The sequence below is a fragment of the Corylus avellana genome, chromosome ca2 (genome assembly GCF_901000735.1).
Source record: "Corylus avellana chromosome ca2, CavTom2PMs-1.0".
Lineage (NCBI taxonomy): Eukaryota > Viridiplantae > Streptophyta > Magnoliopsida > Fagales > Betulaceae > Corylus > Corylus avellana.
The window spans coordinates 39,103,219-39,117,968 of NC_081542.1; the positions used below are offsets into that span (position 1 = coordinate 39,103,219).

The following is a 14,750-nucleotide window of genomic DNA, read 5'->3' on the forward strand; positions in this document are numbered from 1 at the left end:
GATTTTTCTCGATACACATGGCTCTATCTTTTACAAAATCGATCTGAACTTCCGAAAATTTACTCTGAATTTCAACGGATGATTCAAACCCAATTTTCTCGCAACATAAAAATTTTTCGTTCTGATAATGCTATGGAATATCGTGAATCTACCTTCCTTACTACCCTCAAACAAAATGGCACTCTTCCCCATCGCTCATGCCCAAATACTTCTCAACAAAATGGTCGTGCTGAACGTAAACACAGGCACATCTTAGACACTGTTAGGGCTTTGCTCCTATCTGCTTCTATCCCTGAACACTTTTGGGGAGAAGCCGCTCTTACCGCTGTTTATACCATTAATAGGGTCCCGTCTCCCACTACCTTAAATAGGTCCCCTTATGAACTTTTGTATGGATCTCCTCCTAATTACCAATCTCTCCGCCTCTTTGGTTGTGTCTGTTTCGTGCTACTTCCATCCCATGAACGAACAAAATTAGAACCTCGTTCTCGTCTATGTTGTTTTCTTGGGTATGGCATTGAACACAAAGGATATCGTTGTTATGATCCTATTTCCAAACGGCTCCGCATCTCGCGGCACGTCACTGTTTGGGAACATAGGCTATTTAGTGATATGGAGTCTTTTCCTACTCGTCCCTCTAGTTCTTCTCCTATCTTCACTAATGTCTCGCTTGATTTGCTCCCCGACACTACTGATCTTAATGCAAGGATGACAAGCTCTCCAGACGACATTCTGACAGTCGACCCCAATGACTCTGCCCTGCCTATTGATCCATCTACTCTTGAGCCCGCTCCCTCTATCCCTCGTCGTTCTACTCGGGTAACATCTCTTCCTTCCCATCTTCATGATTATCACTGTTATTCTGCTCTTGCTACTCTCCATGAACCTCACTCCTTCCGTGAGGCTCATGCTAACCCTCTTTGGTAGAATGCTATGTCTGAAGAACTTAATGCCCTTTCCAAAACCCATACTTGGGACTTAGTTGATTTACCTTTAGGCAAAACTGCGGTAGGGTGCAAGTGGGTTTACAAGATTAAGACAAAATCTGATGGGTCTATTGAGCGATACAAGGCACGTCTTGTGGCAAAGGGGTTCAATCAGGAGTATGGTATTGATTATGAGGAGACTTTTGCACCAGTGGCTCGCCTTACTTCTATTCGATCACTCCTTGCTGTGGCTTCTGTGCGTCATTGGGATCTTTTTCAAATGGATGTGAAAAACGCATTTCTCAATGGTGATCTTAGTGAAGAAGTTTATATGCAGCCTCCTCCTGGGTACGATCATCCGCCACACAAGGTTTGCAGACTTCGCCGGGCGTTGTACGGTTTGAAACAGGCTCCACGGGCTTGGTTTGCCAAATTCAGCTCCACTATTGCGCAGATTGGGTTTGTTTCTAGCCCCTATGACTCTGCTCTTTTTATCCGGCGATCTGATGCTGGTCTCATTCTTCTCTTACTATATGTTGATGATATGATTATTACTGGAGATGATACTGTTGGTATTCGTAATCTTCAACAGTTTTTGAGTCAACAATTTGAGATGAAGGATTTGGGTTTTCTCAACTACTTTCTTGGATTGGAAGTGTCTTCTGATCCAAAAGGTTACTATCTCTCTCAAGCCAAGTATGCTTCAGATCTCCTCTCACGAGCTGGCCTTACTGATTGCAAAATTGTTGATAGTCCTCTAGAGACAAATGTCAAACTCCGTGCCACTGATGGTGAGCTACTTTCTGATGCCACTCTCTATCGACAGTTAGTTGGCAGTCTCATCTATCTTACTGTGACACGACCAGATCTTGCCTATGCAGTCCACCTTGTTAGTCAGTTTATGACAGCACCACGCTCGGTTCATTATGCGGCTGTTCTTCGCATCCTTCGCTATGTGAAGGGCACCTTGTTTCATGGTTTGCATTTCTCTTCTCACTCATCATTAGACTTACATGTATATTCAGATGCTGATTGGGCAGGTGATCCCACTGATCGTCATTCCACCACGGGTTATTGTTTCTTACTTGGTGATTCTCTCATCTCTTGGCGTAGTAAGAAACAATCAGTTGTTGCACGCTCTAGCACCGAAGCTGAGTATCGTGCTCTTGCCGACACCACTTCCGAGCTTCTCTGGCTTCGTTGGCTTTTACATGACATGGGTGCTTCTCAGACCTCTAGTTCTCCTATCTTTTGTGACAATCGAAGTGCGATTCAAATTGCGCATAATGATGTATTTCATGAACGTACTAAACACATTGAGATCGACTGTCATTTTGTGCGCCATCATCTTTTGCAGGGGACCCTCCGTCTCTGTCCCATTGCTTCCGCTGATCAGTTGGCCGATGTGTTCACCAAAGCACATCCACCTGGACGGTTCCGTGATCTTGTTTCCAAACTCAAGTTGGCATCTACATTACCACCTTGAGTTTGAGGGGGGATGTTAGAATATAATCAGAATATATTCTGATTATATTCTGATAATCACCATAATTGGTGACAATCACCATAATTGCTGATTTGATATATTTTCCCTGTATATACATTGATATTATTCTGTAATATTGTACATTAATTCCTTGATTGTAATTCCTATTTTATCTGGCCTTATTCAACTATAAATAGGCCTCATTGTATACAGTTCAAAACACACAGAAATACAATATTCAGTTTATCCCTATATTCTCTAGTCTTCTTTAGTTATTTTAACAGAGACTTTTGTTTTGCCTTTGTTAGCGACCATGTGTGGTTCCTCTTATTCTTTTGATTGGTCGGATCATTTATTTAATATATTTTTAACGATTTGTTGTGGCGTCATCTTTTGGTTGGTTCGAGGCTGTGTTATTTGGGTTTCCCATCCATTTTGTATTTAATTCTGATGTAACCCATTTTCTCCATTTGATTAAAAAATAAAATAAAAAAGAGAAAAAAAATTGTTCGGACTTGTTTGATACGAACAAAAAATTAAAATTAAGTATTAACATGCAAATTAACAAATCATCACACATATATACCTATGATCACTTCATTACATTGACTTTTGAAACTTTTTTACATCCTATAAACTGTAACTAATAAGTACTTACCCAAAGAAAAAAATTGCAAGTGCTGAAATGGCTGGAATTTTAAACTTCCAGTCCCATGCCATGACACGGCTAAACATTGATTGGCAGTACTTTTCCTTGTCTAAAAATATACCAAGAAAAAAAAAAGTAAACACACTAGAAAATTTAATACGCCATCACATTATAGAACAAGCATGAGGATTTTCCTCGCTGAAAATGGCGGTGGCCTGCGAATCATAGACGTTGGGGTAAGGAATCTGTGGATAATGGCTATATTCTTGGCCATTATAGCCGTGAACATAGTCGTTGTAGGAAGAGATTGACTCGGATGCATAATAGGTCGTTGTTGGTTGGCTCTGGTGATGGTAGTAATTATTATAGCCGGTAAAGTTCTGGTATTCTGGGTTGTAAGGGTACGGCCAAAGCTCGGCCCTCCGACCCGTCCTTCTCACAGTTTTCAAAACTTTCTCCTGGTTTATCCATCCCGTGACAGTCACCTTTTGCATGGCGAGGTCCACTTCAACTTCACCCACTCCTGAAATATATGGACAACCATTGCTGAATTAAGGTTAAAAAGAAAAGGAGGAGGCATATAATTTGAATTATGAGGCCCTAATTCTAATTAAACACGCAAATTAATTAATGTCCTTGTTGTTTTGGTTGGAAACGGTAAATGGAAATCCTCAAGATTTTGTCAACAACGCGTACACCCATTAATACAAATCACAAGGTTTTCTTCTTTCCTGATTAAGGAAGAGTCTAAGAAGTTTTACGGATCACGAAATGTTTTTTATTTATTACAAAAAACAGGGTTTGCAACCAATGATATATTGTCTATGTACCATAAACGCTTAATATTAAAAATTATATTTTTATTTTATAATTATCTTTCATTACTGTTAACGTGACAATATTAATCAATCATTTAGATCAGTCATAAAAAAAAAAAAAAATTTAAAAATGATTAGTTGGAACTATCACAACAGTATAAAATAAATAAATAAATAAATAAAATACCTTTAAAAATTAACTTTTGCACCCCCCAAGAATTTTTTTTTTAAATTTTGCCCTCTCAAACTAAACATTCTACTTCTGCCGGCGCCCTAGGCTAACACAATGAAAATGACTTAAATCACGTTATATATATATATATGCTTTGGACGCTAGCTGTGCATATGTTGGGTCGTCGTGTACGTAATATGCATAAGTCATGATATATATTTAATTAAGTAGTCAAATATTGTGGCCAGATTAAGCATTTTATTATATCTTGAGCAATTGGAATTAATGCTGTCTTGAATTTGACTTTCGTTGTCGTTGCTAACCAAACATGAAATAAAATTTCTCAAAAATGAAATAAAAAGTAGAGTCAGGTAATTAAATACCATCAAGTTTATGGAGAGCTTTCTTTATCTTTCTTTCGCAACCAGCACAGTCCATAGGGACTATCATCTCCACTATCTGCAACAAACAAAGAATTAAACCATTAATAGAAATTTACTGTCAATAATTAATGCATGAACCCAACCACCGCTACTTTTCCTAAAACAGGATCTTGAAGCATTTCTTCCATTAAACTAACCAAAGCTAGCTTCCTTATAAATTTGACAGAAGATCAATAAGGAACAGTGAAACATGCACCCTGTATCCTAGTTTAACTTCATAATGCATGCATTAATACGCCATTAACATATATATATATTAATGGCGTATTCTTTTATTTTCTTTATTTTATCATAAGTTTCTACAAAATTCCAAAAACGTACATTTATTATAACTTCTTTTTGTATGTCATGTTTTTATGCATAATATATAACTGTAGCTGTCCTAATGTAATGATCTATGGGGATTGATATGCCTTTCTGTTAGATAACTGTAATTCCTAGCTCATATCACCAAATCAACATGATATATGGGTGGGTCTCCTAATCAAAAAATTAATTTTCATCCACTAAATTTACGAAAGATCCTGTCACATTAGATTTTGTGAGCGGAAGCCGAAAGGGGAATACTTATTGATCAATGTATAACATTTCTCAATTCCTCCTCCAATACTGCTCTAGATTAATTAACATAGGCCCAAATTAGTTTTCCCATAATCCAACGAGGGAGAATGAGATTTTACGTGCATGGAAACTTCATATCAAGTGTGGTGGATATATACAAATACACATCACTTGATCATAGATTCATATATATATATATATATATATACACATCCACACAATGAAATAATACAGCTAGAGAAACAGAAAGAGGAGACTCTACCATGTAAGAGAGATTTTTCTTCGACATGTTGGGAACTCAAAAATCTGAAGGCTTTCTTTCTTTCCTTATCAACTCTTTGCGAATCTGATAATGAAAGAAACCATTGAGATTACAGCCAATATATAGACGAGAGGGAGAGAGAGGGAGGGATAAGAAAGAATATTTTATTACCAGTCCCCCCAAGATTTAATTCCTTTTTTTTTCTTTTCTCCTACTTGCTTCGAAGCTACAAGGCTTACGTGAAGACTCTCTGGAAAGTGCACAGAAAGTGCTTAGAGGCCTGCTAGGTCGAAGGCTACGTGCCTTCTCAATTAAGTAAAAGTATTCTTCCCTTGAAGACTCGATTGGGGTCGGTCAAACTTATTATCTAATGGCAAAACTGATTGATAAAACAAAATATCTTCATATATAGAATCATAGATTTTCGATATATATGAGCGTTTATCGTCATCTTGTCTTCATCGTCACTTTCATCATTCTCGTCATCATTGAAAGGCTTGGCTGTAGTCAATCATTAAACAAATGTTTAGGTCTTTGTTTTTTGGTTCCTAGCACCACCTTCGCCGAGATATCCTCCGAATGTGCTTCTAACATCTTGCTGATTCTTAAAAAAAGACCATAAAAAAGCATCGAAGGGTGAATATAGAAATAACTGATCTTACGTAGAAATAAGTTTATCTTAAACACATATATCTGTCAATGACTTTGTTAATTAATTAAACCCGCGTGAAAATCCACGTAATTATGTTAATGATGATAATTCGTACGAAAGAAGTACGAAAACTTTCATGGTACGTAGTTGCCAACGGGGAGCTGATTAGACGACAAGGTGGACAAATAGAAGGCGTGATGATTTGATAAACCAATGATAGAACGCGTGGGTGTTGGTGTCCACAAGGTGATGTGTTAAACCCTATTGGAAGTTTCCTTGAAGGACTTGCTTGGTGTGCAAGTTTTATGCACACGCTGTTGTTGGTGGTGAAGGAATTGGACAATAAGAAGATTGAAGGGGGGAAAAATAAGAGAGAATTCTGAAAGGTTAGTGATGTATAATTGGCTGGACATTAAGAAGATTGACTTGTTTGAGAAGCCAATAAATCCAACTCAAATTTTCTTTTTAATTTCTTCGGATTCAGGTTTAATTGGTCAAAGAAGAAAAAAAAAAGAGGGAGTTTTGGTCTTGGTTGTCATTAATAATGCTCCTTCCTTGGGTGCCGTTTGGCAACCAACAACAACATTACGCGGCACTGTTCATAGTAAAAAAAATTAAAAAAGAAAATAATAATTGATATAGGAAAGTGAAAAGGTGGTATTAAAAAGTGAAAAATTTTAATTTTGTAGTGATTTTGTTATTTGAATAGTAATAAAAAGTAAATTATGTGATATAAAAAATGAATGATATGATATAAAAGTGAGAATATTTTGATGTTGATTTTTTTGAAAAAAAAAAAAAAGAAGAAGAAGAAGTAAATAGTGTGTGGAAGTGTGATGTTATTTAACAAACAAGGCCCTAGAAAGGGGCTGAGAGTCAACCGGGGGAGAAGTACTAATGCCATTTTACCCATAGGACATCGAAACAAGGACACTTTTAATTTTTATGTGATTGGTTATGTATTAGGGCATGGGTTCAACTCTATGTACTGGAGAATTACTTACACAAGCCTGATTAGTATTAGTCGTTTTAGGTTACATTGATGTTTTGGTGGGGCTGGATCAGGCTATGACTTAATTGGTGTTGGAAGAGTGCATGTGATTCTCGCCATCTAGACACCTCCTGATTTAGCAATTCTCAGCAAGTAAGTACTATTACGCTCACACTCACGTAGAGTTGGTGGCATTCCTACCCTTTAAAAAAAGTGAAAATTCCTGAGATTTATTGTATATAAGGTCTATATGCATATGAAAAAATGTTGTTTGTTGTGATGTCTACAAATTATGGAAATTCGTTTAATAAATTAAAAAAGTAGTTTTGAAAAACAAAACTGAGAAGAGTATTGAAAACATAAAATAAATTAAACAAAAAATATATCATTAATGTTGCATCAATGATATATAATTAGTTTATAACCTTGGTTTATACACACGATGTAATTAACCCTTTGTTTGACCATGGTTCAAAGCCTGAGCTTCGGGCAGTTCCCCACTATTGACGGCAAGGCCTCATTTGGGACAAACCTAATGTACCTAGGATCAAACACATGCACATGCATGCTATGTGGCCGGTGGAAGTTTTCCTCGAGCCACCTCTACAGGCTAGGAGTGGATCGTTAGGGGATCCCACCACCACATGCATGTTAGAGGGAATTTTTTCCACGACCACCCTATTCTCTTTTTCGTTTTACGGGAATGTGCTAATATGATAATGTTTGATAAGTTTTACGTGGCTTTTTCACATGTGACAAATGGGCATAACAGCAGATGGGCGAAAGAAATAATCTTATAAACTTAGAATATTGAGTAAAGACCAATTTTATTGCTTTTATTTATTTATTTATTTTTTTGTTGACATGTCCGCATAAGAGGGGGAAAGAAATTCGAACTAGTGACCTTCGTTTTATATGGCGTGGTCCTAGCTGATTGAGTTACTTCTTGCGGACAATTTTATTGCTTTCTAAAATGCAAAGAGTGTTTTGATAAAGATGAAAATCATTGGGACCAGTTTGGAATTTAATCCTTGTTTTAATTCTCTAGCCATACAACACAAATTAAAATGGAGAGTACATGGCAGAAGCACAAGTGAAAATTATCTCCAAACAAATTACTTCAACCAGCTTGAAATCCATAGAGAGATTTGGAGAGGTCATCCTATAATTAAATTGGGTCAAATAGGTGTATTTATAAATGCACCTCCTTGCATTTAATGCCCAAAAAAGAAATAGGTAAACGGAAGTGGTTAAGCAACTTCAGCCACATTGTTCAACAAATGCCATAATAAAAAATAGAGTAGGCTAGACTTCAACTCAATCATTTGAAGCCCAAAGTCAATGGGAATTTTTCTGTAATGAAAAGTAAGTATGGAATAAAATTCAATGGTATTTGGTTAGACAATTAGACAATATATTGTATGGAGTGCATTTCTGTGGGAGTGTAGAAACAGTTGGAAGATCCAAAAATAGTAGTATTTGCTAGCAACATAATGGAGGCCGTCAATCAATATAGATTGGTCTGAAATTTGATTTAAATCCAATATAACACTTGTGGGTCTATAATAAACGAATTAAATCGATTCTTTTTAATGAAACGATCTAATTGCAACTTCGAATATGAAATGCAAAGGCCTCAAATAGGAAATGATACTCTGAATTATACAACTATAATGAAATATACAATGAACCAACATATATCAAATATGAAAAAGAGCCAGAAGAAATGGTTCAATCCTCGTATTTTTATTTCTCAATTCGAGAGATCTATGAATTAGGATTCAAATACATATAGATACAAATGGTTCATTAATGGGAGCAAAAATTACTAGGATCATTTGGAACATTTTATTTCTGAACAGAAAAGCCGTTTTTATTTTCAAGTAGTGTCAGGTCAATTATGTGGTAAGATGATTTGGAAATCAAATTATTAAACCAAGTCAATTCTTTACGTGGATTCCTTGAGCTCTTCTTAGAGTATTTATTTATTTATTTGTGTGTGTGAAAGCTGCAAGCAGAGTAGGTAGTAGGTCAAACTTATTATCTAATGGCAAAACTGATTGATAAAACAAAATATCTTCATATATAGAATCATAGATTTTCGATATATATGAGCGTTTATCGTCATCTTGTCATCATCGTCACTTTCATCATCCTCGTCATCATTGAAAGGCTTGGCTGTAGTCAATCATTAAACAAATGTTTAGGTCTTTGTTTTTTGGTTCCTAGCATCACCTTCGCCGAGATATCCTCCGAATGTGCTTCTAACATCTTGCTGATTCTTAAAAAAAGACCATAAATAAGCATCAAAGGGTGAATATAGAAATAACTGATCTTACGTAGAAATAAGTTTATCTTAAACACATATATCTGTCAATGACTTTGTTAATTAATTAAACACGCGTGAAAATCCACGTAATTATGTTAATGATGATAATTCGTACGAAAGAAGTACAAAAACTTTCATGGTACGTAGTTGCCAACGGGGAGCTGATTAGACGACAAGGTGGACAAATAGAAGGCGTGATGATTTGATAAACCAATGATAGAACGCGTGGGTGTTGGTGTCCACAAGGTGATGTGTTAAACCCTATTGGAAGTTTCCTTGAAAGACTTGCTTGGTGTGCAAGTTTTATGCACACGCTGTTGTTGGTGGTGAAGGAATTGGACAATAAGAAGATTGAAGGGGGAAAAAATAAAAGAGAATTCTGAAAGGGTAGTGATGTATAATTGGCTGGACATTAAGAAGATTGACTTGTTTGAGAAGCCAATAAATCCAACTCAAATTTTCTTTTTTCTTCGGATTCATGTTTAATTGGTCAAGGAAGAAAAAAAAGAGGGAGTTTTTGTCTTGGTTGTCATTAATAATGCTCCTTCCTTGGGTGCCGTTTGGCAACCAACAACAACATTACACGGCACTGTTCATAGTAAAAAAAAATTAAAAAAGAAAATAATAATTGATATAGGAAAGTAAAAAAGTGGTATTGAAAAGTGAAATTTTTTTATTTCGTAGTGATTTTGTTATTTGAATAGTAGTAAAAAGTGAATGATGTGATATAAAAAGTGAATGATATGATATAAAAAGTGAGAATGTTTTGATGTTGATTTTTTTGAAAGAAAAAAAAAAAAAAAAAGAAGAAGAAGTGAGTAGTGTGTGGAAATGTGATGTTATTTAACAAACAAGGCCCTAGAAAGGGGCCGAGAGTCAACCTGGGGAGAAGTACTAATGCCATTTAACCCATAGGACGTTGAAACAAGGACATTTTTTCAATTTTTATGTGGTTAAGTTGGTTATGTATTAGGGCATGAGTTCAACTCTAAGTACTGGAGAATTACTCACACAAGCTTGATTAGTATTAATCGTCTTGGGTTACACTAATGTTTTGGTGGAGCTGGATCAGGCTATGACTCAATTAGTCTTAGAAGAGTGCATGCGATTCCCGCCATCTAGACACCTCCTGAGTTGGCAATTCTCAGCGAGTAAGTGTTACTACGCTCACACTCACAGAGTTGGTGGCATTCCTGCCCTTTTAAAAAGTGAAAATTCCTGTGATTTATTGTCTATAAGGTCTACATGCATATGAAAAAATGTTGTTTGTTGTGATGTCTACAAATTATGGAAATTCGTTTAATAAATTAAAAAAGTAGTTTTGAAAAACAAAACTGAGAAGAGTATTGAAAACATAAAATAAATTAAACAAAAATATATCGTTAATGTTGCATCAATGATATATATAAGTTTATAACCTTGCTTTATACACACAATGTAATTAACCCTTTGTTTGACCATGGTTCAAAGCCTGAGCTTCGGGCAGTTCCCCAAGGGAATTAAAAAACCTGCAATCGATGGCTATTGACGGCAAGGCCTCATTTGGGACAAACCTAATGTACCTAGGATCAAACACACATGATATGAGGTGGAAGTTTTCCTCGAGCCACCTCTACGAGTGGATCGTTAGGGAATCCCACCACCACATGTTAGAGGGAATTTTTTCCACGACCACCCTAGCTATTCCCTTTTTCTTTTTACGGGAATATGCTAATATGATAATGTTTGACAAGTCTTACATGGCTTTTTCGCATGTGACAATGGGCCTGACAGCAGATGGACGAAAGAACTAATCTTATAAACTTACAATATTGCGCAAAGACCAATTTTATTGTTTTTTTTTGTTTTTTATGTTTTTGACATGTCCGCACAAGATGGAGAAGGGGATTCTAACTAATGACCTCTGCTTCATTAGGCGTGGTCCCAGCAGATTGAGCTACCTCTTGTGGACAATTTTATTGCTTTCTAAAATGCAAGGAGTGCAATTAAAAGGAAAAAATAAAAAAATAAATGCAAGGAGTGTTTTGATAAAGATGAAAATCATAAGGACCGGTTTGGAATTTAATCCTTGTTTTTTTTTTTTTTTTGACATGAATTTAATACATGTTTTAATTCTCTAGCCATACAAGACAAAATGGAGAGTACATGGCAGAAGCAGAAGTGAAAATTATGTCCAGACAAATTACTTCAACCAGCTTGAAATCCATAGAGAGATTTGGAGAGGTCATCCTATAATTAAATTGGGTCAAATAGGTGTATTTATAAATGCACCTCCTTGCATTTAAAAAAGAAATAGGTAAACGGAAGTGGTTAAGCAACTTCAGCCACATTGTTCAACAAATGCCATGATAAAAAATAGAGTAGGCTAGACTTCAACTCAATCATTTGAAGCCCAAAGTCAATGGGAATTTTTCTGTAATGAAAAGTAAGTGTGGAATAAAATTCAATGGTATTTGGTTAGACATGCAATTGTATATATGGAGTGCATTTCTGTGGAAGTGTTGAAACAGTTGGAAGATTCAAAAATAGTAGTAGTTGCTAGCAACAACATAATGGAGGCAGTCAATCAATATAGATTGGTCCGAAATTTGATTTAAATTCAATATAACACTTGTGGGTATATAATAAACGTACGTATTAAATCGATTTTTTTAATGAAAAGATCTAATTGCTACTTCGAATATGAAATGCAAAGGCCTCAAATAGGAAATGATACTCTGAATTATACAACTATAATGAAATATACGATCAACCAATATTTATCAAATATGAAAAAGAGCCAGAAGAAATGGTTCGATCCTCGTATTTTTATTTCTCAAATCGAGAGATCTATTAATGAGGATTCGAATACATATAGATACAAATGGTCCATTAATGGGAGCAAAAATTACTAGGAACATTTGGAACATTTTATTCTTGAACAGAAAAGCTGTTTTTATTTTCAAGTAGTGTCGGATCGATTATGTGGTAAGATGATTTGGAAATCCAATTATTAAAACAAGTCAATTCCTTACGTTGATTCCTTGAGCTTTTTTATTTATTTATTATTTATTATTTATTATTTTTTTTGTGAAAGCTGCAAGCAGAGTAGGTAGTAGGTTTGAGGTTTGTAGCATGCTAGCAAGGAAACCAGCAAGAAGTTGCTCATTTCCTAACATGCTAGAAAGATCAAGATTGCATGCAGCTAGGTGGTTGTTTAGTTGGTGGGTTTTAGTAGTTTTATTTGGTTTGGTTGATACTGCAGGTGGGTTTAGTAATTTTTTCAATTTCACCCCTTCTTGTTTTTAGAAAAAAACAAAAAAGAAAAAAATTGCAACAACTAAGGCATTGGTTAGGATTTAACGGATCGTTTACAAAAATATCTAGGACTGAATTTTTTGAATATATATATATAAAGCATGAGTATTTTGAAAAAATTTCACCTTGCTTTAGGCTTTATTTGTTTCGATGTAAAAAAAATTTTGTTGAAAAATATTTTAAGTGAATATTTTTCAGAAAAAAATAATTTTCTAAAAAATATTTTTCGGTGTTTGGCTTGTATGAAAAATGAGCTACGGCGAAAAACAGTCGGTGACTTCCAACAACCTCCAACGAGGGTCAGATAGTTTGAGAATGAAAAACTCAAACTCGAAAAAATGGTCTAAATAATTTAAAAATGAAAACTATTTTTCAAAACTGAAGAAGCTTTTTTTGTCAAACTGAAGAATTTTCAATTTGATTATTATTTTCAATCACACCAAGTACCAAAAATTACAGAAAATATTTTTCAAAAAATATTTTTAGGCCGAAACAAATATAGCATTAATGTCCACATTGAAAGAGAAGATAATGCAGGAAGAAATCAAAGGCAAAGCAAAATAAAGAAAATAAGAACAAGAATTTATGTTGGATCTATGACATACATAGCTCCTATTTGCAGGAGAGCTGGAGTATGTGAGGATAATACAAATAAGGAGATAATATCATATTTGAATACAATCAAATCTAAGTACCTAACAGGTAGGAGGTTACAATCAAATATCTAAAATCAATGGAGAACTGAGACAGTAATTGGAAACTGGCTGGAGTTCACGGCAGTCGGCGGCAGTGACTGGAGTTGATGGCGGTCAAAAATGGTGATCAGAGACGGGCCTTGATCAATAAGCCAAAAATTAAGCAAAATAAAGAAAATAAAAACAAGAATTTACGTGATTCGGCTTATGACCTACATCCAGTGGCGGAGCCAAGGCTTTGGTTTAGAGGGGGCAATATTTTTTCTTTTCTTTTCTTTTGTGAATAAAAAAAAAAAAAAATTGAACAAATTTGACTCATGCTCGATCCATACGAGCTCCTTTAGAATTAATTTCAGGTAACTACAAATATATATTTCATACAATTAAAATATATAACAATAATTATATATATAGTCATAAATAATTAATTTAAAACTCTTATATAAATAATTATATGAATATATATTAATAAATATAAAAGCTTTTTTTTTTTTTTTTCTAATTAATATAAAAGCTTAATCGATGTTAAATTTTGATTGCATACCTGCAATTAATTTAAATCGTTGAAAGCTTGAAGTTGTAAGAGATATTGTAAGAAGAAAGCAAATTGTGAATTGTTGAATGGCTTATTCTCTGAAGAATGAAACTTTAACAAAAGTCACAAAACACAAGCATTTAGGGACAGAATTAGAAAATTTTATGGGAGGGGGTTAGCTAATTTTTAATTTTTTTTTTCTTCGGTACTTTAGAATATATATATATTTTTTAACTAAAGACTACCCGTATGAGCCAAAAAAGTGAGCACTTGAAAGTAAAGGCTAAAAAAAAACTTAATGGGTATCGCCCAAAAAAATTAAGGATAGGGCCAAAAAATTTAAAAATAGGGCAATTTTTTTTTTTTTTTTTTTTTTTTGGGGGGAGGCCAAATGACTAAAATTAAAACTTTACTCTTTCTTTTTTTTTTTTTTTTTTTTACTTAATTTTTTTTTCCTTATTTTTTGGTTGGGGACGGGGGGCAATGGCCTACCCGGGTCCCCCTCCTCTATCACTACAAGTAGTCAAAAAATTACTATTTCGCAACAACAAAGATTAATGGTGTTTGTTTGTTGAGAGTTTAACCCCATACAATCCGTGATGTACGTTTAATTTAAACGCTTGTAAATGAAATTCGTGTTAAGCTTTAGTTTTTGTAAAAGTGGTTCGTTAGCTTAGAAAAAAACAAGTGTTTTGCATTTTTAGTTAAACAGGGCGATTTGCATTAATTAAAAGTTAGTTTTGGTAAACAAAAGACAGATTTAAACGGTGTTTTTTTTTTTTCCAAAGAATAAGAGTCATCTTCAACCCTACCTTTTTCAACCTTTGTTTGACCTAATTACAAAAACTGTGACAGACAAAAAAACGAATCACACCGACGTGAATCGTGCTCGACTCTCTTGAAAAATATTTGCCCCCCATGATGGGGAGGGTGG

At 34.8% G+C, this 14,750-nt stretch overlaps 2 protein-coding genes across 2 annotated transcripts; one reads left to right on the forward strand and one right to left on the reverse strand.

The window, feature by feature from the left end:
• Nucleotides 1–1,206: 1,206 nt before the first annotated feature.
• LOC132169744 (uncharacterized mitochondrial protein AtMg00810-like) lies at nt 1,207–2,474 on the forward strand. The gene has a single exon (XM_059580727.1). It carries the CDS (start codon nt 1,207–1,209, stop codon nt 2,410–2,412), a length of 1,206 nt encoding a protein of 401 aa, XP_059436710.1. The 3' UTR covers nt 2,413–2,474.
• A 750-nt stretch (nt 2,475–3,224) lies between these two features.
• On the reverse strand, nt 3,225–5,384 carry LOC132173057 (heavy metal-associated isoprenylated plant protein 29-like). Its single transcript, XM_059584623.1, has 3 exons — nt 5,318–5,384; nt 4,435–4,510; nt 3,225–3,584 (listed from the first exon to the last, which is right to left on the reverse strand). Exons 1-3 carry the CDS (start codon nt 5,342–5,344, stop codon nt 3,226–3,228), a joined length of 462 nt encoding a protein of 153 aa, XP_059440606.1. The 5' UTR covers nt 5,345–5,384; the 3' UTR covers nt 3,225.
• Nucleotides 5,385–14,750: the final 9,366 nt, after the last annotated feature.

Excerpts from the sequence above, each read along its gene's own strand:
- LOC132169744 (XM_059580727.1), top strand. The coding sequence starts at position 1,207 with ATGGATGTGAAAAACGCATTTCTCAATGGTGATCTTAGTGAAGAAGTT.
- LOC132173057 (XM_059584623.1), bottom strand. The coding sequence starts at position 5,344 with ATGTCGAAGAAAAATCTCTCTTACATG. Across the intron at positions 4,511-5,317 it reads AGAAAAATCTCTCTTACATG|ATAGTGGAGATGATAGTCCC; the intron begins GTAGAGTCTCCT and ends TGTTTGTTGCAG. Across the intron at positions 3,585-4,434 it reads AGCTCTCCATAAACTTGATG|GAGTGGGTGAAGTTGAAGTG; the intron begins GTATTTAATTAC and ends CATATATTTCAG.